The sequence below is a fragment of the Pongo abelii genome, chromosome 17, assembly GCF_028885655.2.
Source record: "Pongo abelii isolate AG06213 chromosome 17, NHGRI_mPonAbe1-v2.0_pri, whole genome shotgun sequence".
In the NCBI taxonomy this organism is placed as follows: domain Eukaryota; kingdom Metazoa; phylum Chordata; class Mammalia; order Primates; family Hominidae; genus Pongo; species Pongo abelii.
In genome coordinates this window covers 78,523,097-78,544,065 of record NC_072002.2, presented here as the reverse complement: position 1 = coordinate 78,544,065, position 20,969 = coordinate 78,523,097, and the positions used below count along the sequence as shown (strand labels likewise).

The 20,969-nt window shown below is 38.9% G+C and overlaps 1 protein-coding gene across 3 annotated transcripts in view; it reads right to left on the bottom strand.

Moving 5' to 3' along the window:
- The window catches only part of SERPINB11 (serpin family B member 11), a 40,539-nt gene that overhangs the window by 8,334 nt on the left and 11,236 nt on the right, over positions 1–20,969 (bottom strand). Inside the window, exons 2-6 of one of the 3 annotated variants that reach the window (XM_063717036.1) lie at positions 17,403–17,570; positions 12,598–12,753; positions 5,261–5,443; positions 4,227–4,286; positions 2,930–3,058 (exon numbers count right to left, since the gene is read on the bottom strand). In XM_063717036.1, the coding sequence (XP_063573106.1) occupies positions 2,930–3,058; positions 4,227–4,286; positions 5,261–5,428 (357 nt within the window). In that variant the 5' untranslated portion in view covers positions 5,429–5,443; positions 12,598–12,753; positions 17,403–17,570. The remainder of the gene's footprint in view (positions 1–2,929; positions 3,059–4,226; positions 4,287–5,260; positions 5,444–12,597; positions 12,754–17,402; positions 17,571–20,969) is intronic. The other 2 variants (XM_002828286.4, XM_063717037.1) reach the window with 2 other exon arrangements.

Genomic DNA, 20,969 nt, shown 5'->3' with positions numbered 1-20,969 from the left:
TTTTCTGAGGTTTAACAGAAGGTTGCTCCCATGGTATATATCAATCTTCTCACAAGCTGCCATAAATATAATTAATAATAAAAACATTCTCTGATGTAGATAGTTGGCATTTCTGTCAAATTTACGTAAAGTGTGAACAAAAATATCTTAAGGAATTTATTATTTCGTTCACCTATAACATATTGTCTAAGTGAAAGTGGTGTGCAAACTCAGTATAAAGAACTTACCCTTTCTTTTAACCAAAAATTCTTACTCCCAAGCCCCTCCTGTGTAGCATTCTGGAGCAACAATTGATGACCACCCATGGCCCTAGATTTCTATAGAACTGGAGACTTTCCATTGTCTTTCTGCCAAGACAACAGTGATATCTACATGGACCCAAATTAGTTTACCATGATGCAATTCCTGAGACCTTAGGAGCATACCTCCACAGCCCAGTGGGACCCAATGCCCCAACATGAACTGAATAAAATGATACAAGACTTTGAAATACGGAAGATGTGCCTAGCATAGAAGAAAAACAAAGCTTAACTAATGTTACAGGAAGTCAGGGACCTCGAATGGAGGGACTGACCTGCTGAAGCCATGACAGAAGAACATAAATTGTGAAGAATTCATGGACATTTATTAGTTCCCCAAATTAATACTTTTATGATTTTTTATGCCTGTCTTTACTGCAGTCTCTGAACACAAACTGTGAAGATTTCATGGACATTTATCACTTCCCTAATCAATACTCTTGTGATTTCCTATGCCTGTCTTCTTTAATCTCTTAATCCCATCATCTTCGTAAGCTGAGGATGTATGTCACCTCAGGACCCTGTGATGATTGTGTTAACTGCACAAATTGTTCATAAAGCATGTGTGTTTAAACAATATGAAATCTGGGCAACTTGAAAAAAGAACAAGATAACAGCAATGTTCAGGGAACAAGGGAGATAACCATTAGGTCTGGCTGCTTGAGAGCCGGGCAGAACAGAGCCATATTTCTCTTCTTTCAAAAGCGAATAGGAGAAATATTGCTGAATTCTTTTTCTCAGCAAGGAAAAACCCTGAGAAAGAGAGTGCGTTCCTAGTGGGAGGTCTCTGAAATGGCTGCTCTGGGAATGTCTGTCTTATACTGTTGTAGATAAGGGATGAAATAAGCCCCAGTCTCCCATAGCGCTCCCAGGCCTATCAGGAAGAGGAAATTCCTGCCTAGTAAATTTTAGTCAGACCTGTTGTCTGCTCTCAAACCCTGTCCCTGATAAGATGTTATCAATGACAATGCGTGCCCAAAACTTCATTAGCAATTTTAATTTCGCCCTGGTGCTCTGCCCCCATTTGCCTTGTGATATTTTATTGCCTTGTGAAGCACGTGGTCTCTGTGACCCACAGCCTATTCGTACACTCCCCCCCCTTTGAAAATCACTAATAAAAAACTGCTGGTTTTGCGGCTTGGGGGGCATCATGGAACCTGCCAACATATGATGTCTCCCCCAGACACCCAGCTTTAAAATTTCTCTCTTTTATACTCTTTCCCTTTATTTCTCAGACCTGCCGACACATAGGGAAAACAGAAAAGAACCTCCTTTGAATTATCAGGGGCAGGTTCCCCCGATAAACTAAGAGCACAATCTGGGCCTCAGAATGAATCTTGTCCTGAGCTGGATCCATTTGTGGCTGAAACAACCTTAACTAACTCTCCATAGCCCAGGAGATGGACATTTTCCCAGCCAGAATCCTGAAATAACAAGGTCCCTCTCATGACATAGTTCAAGACAATCTTCATGATGCTAATGAGGACCTTCTCACTTCTGGAACAGATGTCATCATGATCATCCCAAATCCACATTTATCTACTGTTATGTCTGGGTCATTGTTTTGAGAAGGCAAAGTCATGAGAGCGGGCATCGCAGCTTGAAGGACCATGATCGTTAATCCCCGCCACTCTAGACACTCTCCATACATCATTCCCTATGTGCTTCTAGGGCAGTAAAAGAAAATACTCTCTGAATGTCTATGATACCTACCCCAAGTTGCAAATATTCTATCAGAAGCTCTTCACATCCAAGACATAACCTGATCTACCAGGCCAGGGAAGAACATTAGAAACTCATGGTTTCATCCAGCTTCACCCAGATGCCATTTAAATAACCCTGGTCAAACAAAAGCTTGCATTTCACCTCAATCACAACAAGATGATGTAGCAATTAAAAACCGGAAGATGGATTTGGATAGGGGTGAAATCCAGTTTTTGCCATTTAAATATCTCTGTGACCCTTATCAGCCTGACTTTTCAGAATCTGCTTCACAGTCTGTAGAATTAATGGAAATTTTATACCCATATCTTAGCACAACGTGAGGATTATAGGAGATAATGCCTGTAATGAGCTAAGCAGAATGACTGGCACAGAGTAAATACTCAATAAAACTGCATAGGACCATAGTGTTGGGAAAGGGCATAAATGGTGGTAGAATATTGGAGCTACAAAGAACTAAGCCTAATCCTCTCATTTTAAAGATAGAGGTGACTTGCCCAAAGTTAAATATTCTAAATGGAAACAGAACTCCTGTCTCTTGGCTCACAGTCCAATGTAATTTCAACTACTTCTTGATACTCCACTATTAAGAACCTCTGAAAAAGATATGAAAAATTGATTTTGTTTTCCTTCTGGTCCACAGGATGATTCTTACCTACTTTGTTTTGTGCTTCATCCCTGACCTTGGTTCTTAGCATTAGGGATCTTGAAGAAGTCATTTTTATGTGATATTTTGGAACTTTACATGAGAGTTTCAATAAATCCATTTCACTGAAACTGTAAATCAGCACAAAGTCAATCTCTTAATGATAAATGTCATGTGACTGTTCTCATTCTTCATCAATTTTGTGGTATGAAATTCAGAGGATGCCAAGAAAGTTGTTGACCACTCTTCCAAATGGACTTACCTGATGAAATGCCATCGTCTTTGTCCCATAGAGCCTGTTGGCAATGCTGAGGGTACAGTTAGAGTCTGGCTGGTTGATTTGAGAGAATAAGACACCAAACTCGGAATGAATTCTTCCAGCTTGGCTGCACTGAAGCATCAGTAAACAAAGAATGGTGTATTAAATTGCTTTATTTTTGCCATTGGAGAATGATAACTATCTAGAGAGCAAGGTGTTTGCCTCTGAATAAAAGGGCTGTGAATACAAGGAAATTAGTTTAAAGCATTTTCTTCCTTGGATTTTCACTAGCACATTAATTTCACCACTCTGTAACTTTAGTTGCAGTCTGTGTGCAGAATTGTAAGTTACTGCATAATATATGTGTACTTGTTGGTCCTAATGATTTAATTCAAAGGCAGTTTTCATAAATAAAGAGATCCTAGTGGGGTATTCAGGGCAATAATTCCAGTGTTATTGCTGCCTTTGTACTTACAGAATCATTTCTCTTCTTTTTCACCCTTTTTCCACGTCTCCATTTTTCATGTGGTCATTTAATCAAATACCTCAGCCCTTCACTGAGCTGACTTCAGACACTAATTTGCTTCTCAGTGGTAGCAATTCTGCTAAGCTGCAGCTTTGTTGCATTTGAAAGATGGCTAAGAATTTATGGACATTATAGGCAATATTCCTATATTCCCCAAAGCATTCCCTAAAGCAAATGGTTCCTAAACTATGGACTTTGAACTTTTAGTAGTAAGTTGGGTTCCGTGAAGCTGGTGTTCTGTGAGTCTATATGCATTTATGTATTTTCTCAACCAATCATAATCAAACAGAACTATTTTCATGTAGGAGTTCTATATAATTTTGATGTCAAAATGAATCCTTCTACTGGAAAAAAACTAGAGACCATAGTCCCAGAGCATGTGGATTGGGCAATATCAGACCATGTTTTCCCAGTACACAATTATATGGCCAAACATCAGGGTCCTTTCTCAGTCCTCATTCTAGACAGAAAAGTCTAACACCACATAGACAAGACTGGCAAACTCAACATAGGGCACAGTCCATAAAGGAACAAAAAAGTTTGAGTAAAGATGGAAATAAATCAGGTAATAAAATCTAAGAAACTTTACTATTGTTATTATCATTATTATATTAAACTCTACAGGCTGTAGTTATCATCAGGAAGGTTAAAGGGGGACACATAGCTGGTTCCCTCATGGGCAAAAGAAGGAGCTCTTCTACTCAACACCCAGACTATTATTTCATCCTTCTCTTAGGTTAAAGAGCATTTGACAACTCAGCAATATTATCATACCTTAGGTGAGTCCTTGAACCCTGGTTTTAATGGGTCTACAGTATGACTAAAATGAAGCACCTAGAAAGGAAAAAAAGGATCTTTTGGCATCAGAAGCAATGTACAGTCTATAAAGGTTGACAGTTGTTAAGTATCTATTTTTCTATTTTAGATCAAGATCAATAGTGATAGCTAACGTTTAATGATGTTGTGTTCCAAGTCCTGAACTAAGTCTTTACATATCTTATTTAACCTTCCCAACAACTTTATGAGTAGATACTGTTACCCTCATTTTGTTAGGGAAACTACAAGTTTAAGAGAGATCACACAGCTTGCCTCAGACCATTGTCAGGCTCCAGGGACTAATCTCTTATCCCCTAGACCCTTCTGTCCCTACAGTGCTTAGGCTGTTAACTAAGACAGTACCCATCTGGGGCTGTGTAAGACCTTACATTGTTTCCCAGCACAAACAATAATAAGATTTGCAAGTATCCTAAGAGTTGTTAAGTGATATTCTTCTAGACTTTCCACTGCAATGAAAATATATGTAATGAGAAAATCTCTAATGTTAGCCTATATAATCTGAAAAGTCACCTTTCCTTTCTGAGTCTCAGTTTTCAATCTGTAAAGTGTGGATAACAATTCCTAACTGTTATGAAGTTCAAATATAATCATGAAAATTTTTTTAACTTGGTAATGTCTAAAATAGCATTATGTTTATTATAAATTTAACCTTCTAGAGGACAGTAATAGTACCTTTGTCACATTTAAATCACTGAATGAAGGGACTCTAAAAGTAAACTGCAGAGATTTATTTGTGATACCACTGATAGTAAAAAAGAGACCACGCGCTGCTTGTATTACATTGTTTGCATTACAGCATACTCCATTAATCAAATCATTATCAATTTTTAAGAAATATGATTTATTCAATGTGTTTTTTCTCTCTCAAGATGGCAATTTTATTGGTATAAAGATAGAATTAATTTTGCAGACCCAGAGCGGGCACATGAAAGACTTCTGGGTCCTGAACAAATCTGTGGGGAATTCCATACCTTCTCCAATTGCTCTGCAGTCTTTCCCCTGGCACCAAGGAAGACCATGCTTAAAGCATAAAGCAGACTCAGTGGAGAAAAGAAGATGTTATCTCCTATGTTGTTGCTGTTCAGCTCTTTGAACACATCAAGGCAAAATTCAACGTTAGCTGTGCTGAGAGAACCCATTTTTATGCCGACTGCCTGAGGACAGAAGGGAAAAAATTCTCAGAACATCACTTGAAGTTACAGATAGTATCTGGAATTCAGTTATTGTATTTCACGAGTTTAAGTATCAGGGCACACTGCTTCATGAAAAATTACATACGCTTATCACAATTTCTGAGAAACTAGTAAATGCTAGAGAGGGGAATTCACATTAGTTTTACATTCCAATGAACAGAAGATTTACTATTCCTTCAGCCAGTGGTTAAAATCTATCTTACTATAATTTGTGTAAATTTTTAAATAATCTATAATTGTTCTGGAGCAAAAGATTAAAAGGAATTGAATCTTTGTATTCTGAATTTCCATGCTTTGAGACATTCTTCATCCTGGCATTTGTGCAGAAAAAAATCTTGAGCTACACAAAATCAGCCAGTCGAGATATTTTCCCACTAGACTACCCACTTTTGCAGTGTCACAGGAGGAGAACATCTCCATCTCAGTCATTTTTGCACAAACAAGTTGACAGCACTCACAAAATTTCCAGCACATTTTTTATTTTTATTTTATTTTATTTTTTATTTTTTGAGACAGAGTCTCGCTCTGTCGCCCAGGCTGGAGTACAGTAGTGCAATCTCAGCTCACTACAAGCTCCGCCTCCAGGGTTCACGCCATTCTCCTGCCTCAGCCTCCCGAGTAGCTGGGACTACAGGTGCCTGCCACCATGCCGGGCTAATTTTTGTATTTTTTAGTAGAGGCGGGGTTTCACCGTGTTAGCCAGGATGGTCTCGATCTCCTGACCTTGTGATCCACCCGCCTCGGCCTCCCAAAGTGCTGGGATTACAGGCGTGAGCCACCGCGCCCGGCCTTCCAGCACATTTTTATCTCCTCAGTGGGACCTCATTCCCTGTATCCCTCCATGAAAGTTAGACAATACTAACAAGTAGGGCCTGCCATAAGAAAGTGGTCAGAGATCTCAGCCTGGAGGCCACAGCCATCATGTTTATGAAAATAGAAATGGAAAAGGAAAATCCAAGAGAAGAAAAGATGATGCTGGAATATGTGTTTTCTTAGGACAAGAATAGGTCAGGAAAGAAGAGTTCATTCTATTAAGTTCCGCAAACATTGTTTGAGCACTGCTAACTGTAGAGGGCTATGGATATAAAAACAATCAAGAATAGTTTCTGCTCTAAGGGAGACTTCATTCTTCAGGAGCCTCATTGCCATCAAACACTTCCTTCCTTTAACTTCTGAGTCATCATTCTCTCTTGGTTCACAGCCTGCCTCCTTGACTGCTCCTCCTCAGTTTCTTTTGCAGAATCGTTCTCAATTCTCAACCTCTAGACATCACAATAAAACAGAATTCAGATCTTGAGCCTCTTCTCCATGAACAGTCATACCCTGGGTGATCTCATCCAATCTCATTCCTCCAATGTCACTAATATGCTATTAGCTCCTGCATTTACGCTGTCCTTGAATTCCAAACCCACATATCCAACTGCTTACTCAACATCCCCACTTGGATGTCTAATATATATCTCAAACTTAACATGTCCAAAAGCAAATGCTTGGTTTTCTACCTCCTCTCTCCAGCCTGTGTCCCTCACAGCCTTCTTTACCTCTGTAAATGGCAATTCCATTCTTCCATTCTTTCTCAAACTAAAAACCTTGCGATCATCCTTAAGTACTTTCTCATTCTTATTCTTATTCTTATTCTCATTCTTATTCAATCATTGAAAAAATCCTGTTTTCCCCATCTTTGGAAATATTCCCCATCTGCACATTTCTCATGCTCCCCAGTTTTAACAGCATGAACGGTGCTCCTGAATTACTGAAATAATCTCCTATCTTTTTTCTACTCCAGTCTTTATCCTCCTCCGTAATATCTTTGATAGATTAGTATTTTTAAAATATCAGTTAGTTAGGTACTCCTCTGCTCAAAAACTCCACTGTCTTCCCTTTTACTCAGAGAAGAAGCCAAAGTCCTTACTGTGACCAACAAGGCCCTCTGTGATCTGGCCCTGGCCACCTGTCAGACTTCATCTCCTACCACTCTCCCACAAGCTCACTCCAATTTAGCCATGTAACCTCCTTGCATACCTTCAACATAACAAGTACGTTCAACCTCAGGGCATTTGCACTTTCTATTCCTCTTCCATGAAGTTCTTCCTGAAGATATTTGAATGTCTCATTCCAGCAATTTAATCATCTCTGTTCTGATAGCATCTCATTACTAAGGTTCTCCCTGACCATTAATTCTGTTTGAAATCTCAGCCAACATGCCTCCATTCCATTACCATAGCACATACCACCACCTGGCTTACTACATATATATTTATTATCTGATTCCCTTCCCTCTATAGTACATTACACCAAGGACTTTGTTTTGTTTTTATGTTTTATTCCAGCATCTAGACAAGCTCTATCCATACAGTAGTGACCCAGTACATGTTTGTGGAAGGAAGAAATGAAGAAGAGAATTTCAATCCAATAAGTACTATGTGATATGCTAGTCTGCACATAATCAAGTAGAGAGGAGAGATACAAACCCAAACTGAGAATTATAGTTAGCCTTCCTGGAGGAGAGAATATCCCTGCTGCTTCTAGAAGAATGAAATAAGCATCACCTAGGTATATACATGTAAGAAGAGCACTCCTGTCAGAAGGAATAGCATGAGCAGAGACTCAAACACCTGAAAGATAAATTTTATATTATAAATGCATGAAATAAGAGTCCAAAAGTGGTGGGCAGTGGGGTTGAAGATAGGCAGGACTGTGGCCTTAGAAGCCTTGCATGCCCCTTGATGAGAAATCAGAGATCACACCCCACATAGCTCATGATGGAGTTGGGTCTTCATGTCACCTAGTCAGAAGTTCATATCACCTTTCTGATAATCAATTTCTAAATCTCTCTCCTTCTCTTCTTCTCTCTCCCCAGACAGCATATTAAAAAAAAGTTGATTGCCCACCATTCAGCCCTTCCCGTTCACTCCCTTGTTTTGTGCTAAGAGAACTTGCTTTGATGCAGATTTCATGCAGCCATGTGCTTCAGAGGAGGCTTCACCCTTCTCAGGCCCCAAGAGGAAGCCTGGATTAGTCTAAGCCAATTGAGGAAATTCTATGTCCCAAGTTTCTAGTGTAGGAGTCAGAAAGTGCCATAATTCTTACAAGAAAGACAGGAGAGGTTGCTGGAGGGCTTCTAGAAAAGGCTTCCTATAAGAAGAGACCCACAAGAGGAAACCAGCCCTCTTCTTCCTCTCACAGTTGGGTTATCTGCATGTGTCTACTACTGCAGCTGCTATTTTGTGTCCATGAGGTAGCTAGTCTAAGAGGATAAGCCAGGATTTCAGAAAGGAAGGACGGACAGAACGTGCGTCCTCGAGTAACACACCATTGAGTGTATTGATTACCCAATCCTGGATCTGCCCTAGCTTGAGATTTCTTTTCATGTGAAATAATATTTTTTTCTTATTATTTAAGCCATTTTAGTTGAGTCTTTCGTTACTTGCAACTGAAAGAATTCTAACTCACTTCAAGGGTTTTTCTATACACCCTTGTTCACTAGGGCCAATTAGCCCACTTACTCCACATTCACCTTTCTGTAGCATAGTTACATTATTCCCTTGTTTAGTCCACCTGGGATACAGAAATATTTGATTCTTTTACCTCACATCTTCCAGATTACAGCTTTGCCCTCTTTTAGAATCCAAGTCTAAGCATATATGCTGTAGGACACTGTGACAAAGGCCAATACATATCCCTGCCAATACATATTTATCCTAGTTACCGATGTATCTTATTTCCAGTCAGTACATATCTGAGCTGAGCTTTCTGGAGATGTGTTCTCTGGGATATGTCCTTGTTTGTCATCAATTTAGGCATTTATGTCATGCTTTTAATCCTTCATCAGGCAGAGAGAGACCAAAAGGGAATATATATCACTTGTGGACTTTCAAAATAATGGCTCATGACATTTATATAGGAAAATGCACAAATCCTGTAATCAAAACCAGTTGCCCTAAAATAATCATTAGGAATAGATGCTGTGCATTCCAGTTCTCAGACAGCCCAGCACAGTGTAATAGGACCCAGCAGTTACACAGCACCAAGCCTGGACTACACTTTTCTTTGCTCTTGACAGTTTTTAAAAAATATAACAGAAGGGTTTTACTCATCTTATTTTGCTAAAATACAATTATGTATCTTTGACAGGATGTTTTCCTTCAAGGTGATTTTAATACAGCTCTCTGTATTACGTATGGTAATAACACTGCCTTTGACAGCCCTTTGTTTAGTTACTTTAATAATGAAAGCACTTCCAATCGTGAAGTACATCCAGGTCAGTTGCTCTTCACACTGTCCTGCATTTTAGTGAATTAAGTAAGCTGGTGGATTGTATTCTGGAATGTAATGTAAATTTATTTATCTTAAATTTATGTCATGTTGTTGTTATAAAATCGCCTATTCACATATCATAACTATTGTAGCCCTGCAGTTACTAGAGCACCTAAGAAAATAGTTTGGAATACACTGATAGGCCACTTATTGTGTGCCAGACACTTTTATTAGTCTGTTTATTTGTTTGTTTCTTCTTTTATAACCACAAGTATACAAGGTTGAGGTCATCACATGCTCTGGTTCTTGGCTTAAGCCATCACTGGATTACAAGGCCATACTCTTCTTTACTTACGGCCTTTGACCCAGTTCATTTCCTTTCTTCTCTACCACCGTAGACACCACTTATAATTTGTTTAAAGCATATTCTTTTATTTATATGTGCTCCTGTAAAACATTGATTTCTTTATCTTATGCATTTTTAAATTTTCATAAATGAAGTTATGTTAGATAATACTTAAATAAGCTTTGGGAGGCTGAGGCAGTTGGATCCCTTGAGCCCAGGAGTTTGAAGCCAGTCTGGGCAACGTGGCGAAAACCCCATCTCTACAAAAAAATCAAACAAATAGCCAGTCACAGTGGCACACGCCTGCAGTCCCAGCTACTCAGGAGGCTAAGGTGGGAGGATTGCTTCATCCCAGAAGGTCAAGGCTGCTGTGAGCAGTGATTGCACCACTGTAGTCCAGCCTGGGAAACAGAGTAAGACCCTGTCTCAAAACAAAACAAAGCAAAACAAAAAAATACAAGTTTTCACATACTTTTCACTTAGCACTATATTTTTAAGATTCATCCATGTTATTCTGGGAATATAGTCTGTACCTTCTAATTGCTGCATTCTTCTGCTTCCCCGTATTCATTTGCACATTCATTTGCCAATGACAGATGCCGAAATGGTTTCCTTCTTCATGCCACCACAAACAGTGCCATGATGAACATCAGCACACCTACTCCCTTACACAGCTGTGTAAGAATTTCTTTGTAAAGGAAATGGCTAACTTACAGGGTTCATGTATGTGCCAGGTACTATACATGTATTATTCAGAATCTTGAGTCCTGCAGGGTGAGTGATGATGTTCGCCTCACTTCACAGTTGGATCTTACAGCTCTTCAAACATTGAGCTCATAGTACCAAGAAAGAATTCTTCAGGTACAGGTTTTTCTCAGAAATCATTGGCAATACATAATTGTAATTAATTCAAATGAACTTTGTATTAATGATAGTTTGAATTAGAATAATTCAAATTCTAATCAATAATATTAAAACTCTGTCTTGCCAATAGACATGCTAAATATCAAACGAACTTTGTTTATTGGCAAGACAGAGTTTTAACTATATTATTAATGTAGTGCCAAAGTGAATGGGCTTTCCTCATTCATTTTCAAAAATTCTACCTTTCTAGCTGTTTGCAGAGATCTTTCACAATGGAGTTTCTATGTTAATCATATATTTAACTAGTTTTATTGACAATACCCTCTACATCTGGGTGATTGTCTTTGCATGTGCAGAGGTGTGTATGGATGGATTTACAGATTTTGGTTCATTTAATATGTTGGTCTTCCTCACTACATTGAACATTCTTTAAGGGCAGAGAAAATTCATCTGTGAAATTGTCTGTCTTCCACATTCACCCAGGAATCAGTACTTGTTAGGGAAACCAATATTCTGGATATTTTACAACTTCAAGTCTAATTAATGCTGCCTAGTCCATTTCAGGGAAGCAGAACTCTTGGAAGGCAAAAGTCCCAAGTCACCCAGAATTTTATCAAAGATCTATATGGATCCCCAAAACAGCCCACTCATGTGGTAAGGGAAAGTTGGCTGTGTCTTGGAAAAAAGAAATCTTCTTCAAGCAAATGAGGTGTGTCATCTGGAAGTTGTTATGACAGAAACGAAGAAAAGAAGGATATCCGTCACAGTAGCCCTTCGAGGTTAAGAGGGATTTCCAGAAGAGACAACTCTATTTGGGATATGCTTGGAAGGGAACACATCTTATCTGAAGGGATACTGACACTAAAGGACTGCAACAGATGGAGGGTCTGGTTCTGTCCTTTTGGGGGAAATACATCTCCAAGGGTGGCTAAGACCCAGCATCTTACAATCTGTCCCATACCCTATGTACATTCTTCCCCTTTCACAAGACTCTTCTCTCTTGACCACTTATCTAGCACCTACTTCTCCTTCCCTAAATCAGAGCTACTCTATTACTCTCACTCTCTGCCCTACAACTTTGTGAATTTCACATATGCTCATTCCTAAAAGTAGTAGGAATTTCACAATGTTCACATAAACATAAACCGTGTTATTTTACCTGCATGTACAGAATACACATATTACTTAGGAGACTAATTTTAAAGCTATAAGAGGAAACTGAGAAGCAGGAAAAGAAAGAAATTTTCTCCAACACATAGTGATTAATAAGGCTAGCATAGTAAGTTAAGATCTTCTAAGGAGCTAAGAAGTGTTTCAATACACCGAGGCCACAGCATGCATAACTAGCTTGTATTTTGAATGAAGATTAGTAAGTAGAAAATATCAATAGAGTTCCATTTTACTAAACAAAGATCTGAAATCAAGTCAGCCTGCCTCAAAGATTTTCAAATGCACACTATCAATGGCATCCAAGTATGCTAATGTATTTCTCAAGGGGTCAGCAAAAGTCATACTAATTAAATAATAAGTTGCCCCTTCATTTGGTTCATTATGCAACCTGTCCAAATGCCACGATTTACTCTTATTTATTGTCCCATTTGACAACAAGCACAGCTGAGATAATAAAGTACAGAAACATTTCTCTTACCTTTGTTGCTTTCCAGTGGTGAAGTTCAAGGTGTGGCAAGTTAGACTGGAGCTGCGTCCCTCAAAAGGAAATATAAAGCCTTCATATTTTGCCCCTCCCTTTTCATTTGTGTCCTTAGTGATTCAGCTCTTCACCTGCTGGTTGGCAAGTACAGCCCTGAAAATTAAGTCCATCGAGAGCTTCTTTAAATCCGCAGAGCCCAGCATGGTGGCTCATTCCTGTAATCCCAGCACTTTGGAAGGCCAAGGTGGGAGGGTTACTTGAGGCTAGGAGTTTGAGGGCAGCCTGGGCAACATAGTGAGATCTTGATCTCTATTTAAAAAATTAAAAAATGAAAATAAAATTTTTAATGAGATCCCCAGAGACTCTCAAGATGACCAGTGCTTTTCAGAGAAGCGCCCAGTTCTTTTTCTATTTATTTATTTATTTATTTATTTATTTATTTATTTGTTTTGAGATGGAGTCTCACAGGCTGGAGTGCAGTGGTGTGATCTTGGCTCAATGCAACTTCCGCCTCCTGGGTTTAATCAATTCTCCTGCCTCAGCCTCCTGAGTAGCTGGGATTATAGGCACACACCACCACACCCAGCTAATTTTTGTATTTTTAGTGGAGACAGGGTTTCATCATGTTGGTCAGGCTGGTCTCGAACTCCTGACCTCGTGATCCACCCACCTCAGCCTCCCAAAGTGCTGGGATTACAGGCGTGAACCACGATGCCAGGCCCTGCACCCAGTTCTTAACCTCTTTCTGTTTTACTAAGGGAAAACATTGACAAGCCTGGCCTCTATTCAAGAAAAACAAGCTGTCTGTCAAAGAGATTGCCATCAACCCAACAAGTTGGCAGTGCCATACGCAAAATTCCAGGGATCTCCAGTGTCAGTGCACATGGTGCAAAGCTACTCAATAGGAAAGATCCCAGCTGTGGCAGATGCTTCCTGGCCTGAGGAACACTCATCCCAAGATCTTCTGGGCTCTCTTGCATGGAGCATATGTTTTTATGTGGAGCTTCAGCAATCTACTAGCAGGTAAATCCTGTCCCATAAAAAAACACAAGAGTTATCGAGTTAGTAGTAACTCAAGCAAGAGTTATTCTGTGGTTTCAGTTTAAAAGCTTGGTGGGAGCAACAAGCCAGCCCTGCCTAAAGTGAATGCAGAGGCTGAATCATGATTCAGGAGTGGGGAAGAAAAATTACACATTAGAGGTAGGAATGAGAGTTAGAGACAGATCATGTTTGGGGTGTGTAGTAGGCAGAATCAGTATTATGAGAAAAGCCCAGCTTCCCAAAGACCAGTCTTGACCATGCAATCCACAGCCCAGCCTCCCCAGGTTGATACCCCTGCCAACCAATGATGGCAGACTGCACCGCACTTAAGATAGAAGAAATTCCTTTATGGCCAGTGATTTTCTCTTCATTTTCAGTGCACAATATTTCTTCTCTTAGTTCAAACTAAACCATTCTATAAGACAAGAGAACCAGAAAACATGGTTCTAAAATTATAGTCCTAATACCCATTTTGCTCACAAGGTAAAATAACTGTACACAACCAATTATACAGAACTAAAAGGGATCTCAAATCTGTCCCATCTTTTTCTGCTCAGAGCACATGTTTTCTGACATGAGTCAATTCCAGCTGGGGGCTTTCAGGGCTTAAAAACTCATATCTACTATTAGGGCTGATCTTCTACCTTTCGACTTTGTTTTCATCTCTCTTTAGATTCCGTAAAAAGGGGGTTGAATTTCTTAGCTTTTCTTTTTTTTCTGTCTAAGCATTGGGGTCATCAAAGAAGGTCTTTTTATGCCTTTGATCTAGATTGTATTCCTGTTATTTTCCCTGTCGGAGAGGAAATACTTATTTCTGATTTTTCCTTCCAGTTGGAAGGACATCTATTAGCATAACACTCTTTGCCTCTCTTTATCCTCAAATTTACTCCTGCTCCCCAATGTCTTAGCCTGGATTCCCTGAAAGCAGAGTCCTAGATAAAGGCTCACATGCATGTAGTTTATTTAGGAAGTGGTGTCAGGGAATAAAAGCAGAAGAGAAAGAGGGGTGGAACAGAGATGGAAAGAAAGTTAATACAATTCTTACAAAATTGGCCACTGGTACCTGAATCCGTGGACTTTTGGAGGAATCTTACAAAATGTGCCTCAGAGCTATCCACCCAGAGGAAGAAGAGAGGAAGCATATATCTACAGGCTTGTATCCCCATTGGTCAAGGAAGGTCCCATGGGTGTTAACTCAGATCGCACTTGAGTGTCAAGTATGCACATTCACACCAAAGCATCATCACAAAGCCCTGGAGCTGGAAGAAAGGTGTGAGAGGAAGTGCTGCCAGATTGCAATGCACAAAGTTATTTAAAACCTATGCAGAACTGGTGGCCTCAGCAACAGCTAGATTAAGAGGTAGGGTGGCAGAATATGAAGTGACTAACAAAGGCATCTAACACATCTAACCTATGTTGATGGGTTTGGAGAGGAAATGCCCTCAAGTTTTGTTTTGTTTTGTTGTTTTGTTTTCATAGGGAGCCAAGCGTCCAAAGGAAGTATGGATTCTCATCTATTCCTTCTGCCCTAGGTTTTCCTAGGGCCAAGCCTGATTTTGAAACTCCAGTAATCCCTGTGACTAGGTTGTAAGTCAAAGAATTAGAAAACCTATTATTGGCTCATGCCTAATCCCCAGCCTCCAACCTATCATTATGCAATATATATTTTTATTCTCTGTCTGCCTGATTTATTTGACTTTATCTTCATTTTTTCAGGACTTAGGTGAGGTGAGGGGAGTTATTTATTAGGGACTTCATAACCTAGGACAGTGATCATAGGCTGGAGAGCAGAGGATGGACTGACTACTGCCCCCAGCCACCCGCCTTGTCTTGGGTAGGACACTTACATCACCAGTAACTGATGGCCCTTGTCACAAGTTAGAGGAGGAGGAGGATTTCAAGGAAGAACCTGGAGGCAATCTGGGGGAATAAGTAATCTTAGCAGAAGTTGCTTTAGTAGAGTACTGAGGGAAAAATCTAGGCTGCAGTGCATCATAGAACACACTAGAGAAGAACACACCCTTTCCCAGAGTTTGGCAGTAAAGTTAAGTCATGATATAGGTGATGTTAGAGGAAGCCAAGTTGAAGAATCCTGTTAAGCATGACTTTACCCTACTCTGACAGGGAAAAGCAATGGACAATGTGTATTCACAATGTGACTCCTTCCCCTGCCCTCTCAGAAGAAGGAGATCACAAGAGCTGAAGATCCAAGACCACCTCTGTGGTTTCATTAGTGATATGGTTTGGCTCTGTGTCCCCACCCAAATCTCCTCTCGAATTGTAATCCCCATAATCCCCATGTGTTGAGGAAGGGACCAGGTGGGAGGTGATTGGATCATGGGGATGGTTTCCCCTGTGCTGTTCTCACGATAGTGAGTGAGTTCTCATGAGACCTGATGGTTTTATAAGGGGCCCTTCCCGCTTTGTTCTCTCTCTCTCTCTCTAACCTGCCTCCATGTAAGATGTTCCTGCTTCCCCTTCTGCCATGATTGTGTTTCCTGAGGTCTCCCAAGCCATGTGGAACTGAGAGTCAATTAAACCTCTTTCCTTTATAAATTACCAAGTCTCAGGTAGTATTCTTTACAGCAGTGTGAAAACGAACTAATACAATTAGGTGTGATGGGTAAAGGGAAGGTGTGGGACAAAAGGGAAAAGAAAAAAATTTACTGTGGAATCAAGATATTCTAGCAGACTCTTTAAGAGCAAAATTGGACAAAGAGGAATCTGTTTAGACAGCACTAGCTGTTCTTGGGAGCTTGGGGTGGGAGTGGGTATAAAGAAGACTCTGGGAACATCTGCCCTATGTGAGTGAGATAGAAAAGGGTAGAGAATGATGACTTTCAGGAGTTTTTACTTGCATTATGGATGTCATTCTTCCTTGTAGGATTGCAAAATTTAGCAAATAAAAATACAGGATGACCAGTTAAATTTGAATTTCAGAAAAATTATGAATATTTTTATAAGTATATCCCAAATATTGTATGGGACAGATTTATACTACATATGGGGCATATTTATATGAAAAAAAGTATTCACTGTTTACCTGAAATTCAAATTTAACTGGGTGTTCTGTATTTTATCTGACAACCTTACCTCTTTGGCATTTTCTTGAGAGATTGTGGTAAATACTTATATTTGCTTACATTTCTTTGATCCAAACACAAGAATTAAGAAAAGTCTATAAGGCAGCTCAACATTAAGCTCTATGCTAAATTTGTATGTTAAAGGGAAGAAAATGGACCACAGTTGCCTGCTGTTATAGATAAGAAATGGGACAATTGATGGAGAAAAGCTTCCCAAAGAGACTAAGAGAGCAAGAACAATGCAGGTGGAAGAGTCAACTTTCCCCAAAATGAAAGACAACTCTTTCCAAACATAAGAGTAGAGAAGTTTGGATACATATTTAAATATATTTTTATGTGGGAGATTTCAAAGTTTTGCCTAGATTGTCAATTTCTCATGGACAAGTATTGTGCTTTTTGCTAAGTTCCTGGCATTTAGTAAGCACTCAATTACCATTTGCTAAACTGAACTGAGCATCTTTTTATGATGTTAGGGGTTGTGTTTTAGGTTGGGATGAGGCAAGAGATGAGTATTCAGAGTGGCAATTTGGAAAATTCAAAAGGAAGTGATCAAGAACAGACAAAAGGCTTCCTCACTGACTACCTGCAAAGGCTGGAGCCACACATTATCAGTAATGTAAAGTGAGAAGGATATGCTAGCAACCGCATTTTACTGTGATTTGCAATGTTCCCACCTACCAGGATTCTCAGATCCTTGGAATGTGATCACTACAACCAACTTCCATTTTTTGCAAAAGTTTCACAATTTTCTGACAGGACATTTTCAAAGACACAGTATTTTTCGATAAGATGCCGTAATTCTTACTTTCCCAGACATAAAGCAATTCTTCCAAAAGCAGTCATGTCCTGTGAAAACAAAGAATTTTTAAAACAACACCCAGAGCACTTTCCATTAGTCAGACTAGCTCTTGATAGAGACCCAGATATGCAATGAAATGGAAAACATGAAGCACAGACCCAAGAAAAACCATCAACAATGCTTCTCTTTTATTTTTCAGGAGGTAGAGAGAGAGCCTTTCAACTACAATGAACAATTCTAAGTACAGGAAGTATGGATGCTTCAAGCCTTGCATAGACCTTTATTCACTTGGAAAATTTTCCTCAGGTAAATCAAGAGGAATCTGCTACCTGAAACAAACTAAAAGAAAACAGGCTATTTATTTAAAAAATAAAATCTATAAAACTCATCAAGAGATGCAGTTAAGAAACTAAGCAAGCCACAGGCTGGGAGAAAACATTCACAATGCAGGCCTAAAAAAAGTATTTGTATACAGAATGCACAAAAAAATACAACTCAAAAAGTTAAACATAAATAGGCAAAATATTTATACAGGCACTTCACTAAAGAATGCATATGAATGGTCAATAAGCACATAACAATGTGTCCAACATTATTAGTCAGCAGAGAAGTGCGAATTAAAAAAACACAGACATTCCACTTCACAACCATTAGAATGAGGAAAGAAGAAAGATTGACTATACCAAATGTAGACAAAGATATGGACCAACCAGAACACTACTACAGTGTTCAACCACTTTAGAAAACTGCCAGATTCTTAAAAAGTGAAATATACATCTACCCTATGACCTAGCAATTCCTTCAAAGAGCCTTTCAACTACAATGAACAATTCTAAGTACAGGAAGGGTGGATGCTTCAAGACTTGCATAGGCCTCGTTACTTTCGTCTACACAGTTGGAGAATTTTCCTCAGGTAAGTCAAGAGGAAGCTGCTACTTGAAACAAACTAAAAGAAAAAGGGCTATTTATTAAAAAAAAAAAACTATAAAACTCATCAAGAGATGCAGTTAAGAAACTAAGCAAGCCACAGGCTAAGAGAAATGGCACATGTCCACAATAAGCCTTCTACAAGAATTGTGATAGACATAAGGGCCACACGTTGGATATCCATCAAGAAGAAAAAGCATGAATAAACTCCGTTGCATCCATACAATGGAACATACACAGCATTAAAAAGCCCCAAACTACTGATGCACACAACAACATAGACAAATATAAAAAGTATCATGCTGAGTGAGAGAGGCCAGGACACAAAGAAGTAGACACTTTTTAGCAAATATAACACATGAATATGAAAACCAGATTGGTGGTCATTGCTCTTTGGAGAGGGTTGACTGGAAACGGTTAGAAGAAGCTTTCTGTAGCAATAGAAATGTTTCATTTTCTGGTAGGGGAATGGGTTACATGCATGCATGTATTAGTGTCAAAATTGACTGAACTGACTGATTTGAGCGTTTCAATCAATTATATGTCAATATGGGCGGGTATTTTTTTCCTTTTTTTTTCCAGAGGATCTTATGGAGAAATGTGTTTTATTTTAAATTAAGCTTTTTATTTTGAGGTAAAATTGAAGATGCACTCAGGTGCCATTGTGAAAATTAATACAGAGATGCTGTGTACTGTTTAGTCAGTTTCTCACAATGGTAACATATTGCAAAGCTGTAGTACATAGTCACAACCAGGATATTGACATTAACAAAGTCAAGATACACAGTCAAGAAGCTACTGGGGAGAAGCTTGCAAGTCTTAGCTCTCTGAGCATGGGGAGGACTTGGAGGTTGGCACTAGTCTTTTTAGATTTCATCCACAAAGCCTCCCTCTGCTCACACTAAAATTTACTTTAAATATTTCTTGTAGGACTGAAGTCAGCACCACACAGTTAGACAATGAATGGAAGGAGGTTCTTGTGGTTCTTTAATAGTTTTGTGTGTATAAATTACCTCTCCAATTTGGTGGTCTCCTCCATTTGTTGATCCCAATGAACCTCTGAATATTTATACCTTGTGCAGTGTCCTTACCTGTTTTAAACATTAGAATGTGTCAAAAATAATGTTTTGTCGATATACAAAAGTCAATTGCTTTCCTGTATACTAGCAATGTACAACTGGAATTTGAAATTGAAAACTTAGCACTGTTTATATCAGCATCCCCAAAAAGAACTACTTAGATACAAATCTAACAAAGTATGTGTAAGACCTAGATGAAGAAAACTGCAAAATTCTGATCAAAGAAATCAAAGATCTAAATAAATGGAATGATATTTTATGTTCATGGATAAGAACATTCAATCTTGTTACGATGTCATTTCTTTCCAATTTGTTTATAGATTCAACATATTCCTAATCAGGGTCCCAGCAAATTGCTTTGTGGATATCTGAGAGCTAATTCTAAAATTTATATAGAAAGGCAAAAAACTCGGACTAACCAACATAATATTATAGAAAAAAGGAAAGTATTTTTTGGTAGAGGGCAGTTACTACCTGACTTCAAAACATACTATAAAGCTATATTAATCAAGACATGTGTGTTATTGGTGAAGGAATGGACAAATGGATCAATAGAATAGAAAAAAAAATCCCAGAAATAGACCTGATATGGTTTGGCTCTGTGTCCCCACCCAAATCTCATGTTGAACTGTAATCCCCCATTGTTAGAGGTGAAGTCTAGAGGGAGGTGATTGGATCGTGGGGGTGTTTTCTAATGGCTTAGCACCATTCCCCTAGTGCTATCTCATGATAAAGTTCTCATGAAATCTGTTTTCTTGTTTGTTTGTTTGTTTGTTTTTAGTATGTATCACTTCTGTCTTGGCTCTGTCTCTCCTGCTCTGCCACGATAAGATATGCTTACTTCACCTTCACCTTCCACCATGATCAGAAGTTTCACGACGCCTCCCAGCCATGTTTCCTGTACAGTCCACAGGATTGTGAGCCACTTAAGTCTTTTTTTCTTCATAAATTACCCAGTCTCAGGTAGTTCTTTACAGCCATGTGAGAACAGACTAATACAAGACCTAAACAAGTATAGTCAGCTGATCTTTGACAAAGAGAAAACTCACCGGAGAAAGGATAGTCTTTTCAACAAGTAATTCTGGAACAACTGGACAACCACATACAAAAAAAAAAAAAAAAAATCAATCTAGGCACTAACCTTATACCTTTTACAAAAATTAACTCAAAAATGACCATGGACTTGAAAGTGAAATCCAAAGCTATAAAATTTCTAGAAAATGATCTGTGAAAAAATCTAGGTGACTTTAGGTTTCTTGATGAGTTTTTAGATACAACACCCAAAGAATGATCCAAGAAAGAAAAAGTTGATGTTAGACTTAATTAAAATTAGAAACTTCTGTGATACAAAAGACACTGTTAAGAGAATGAAAAGACAATCCCACAGACTAGGAGAAAATATTTGCACAATACACATCACATAGAGGATTTGTATCCAAA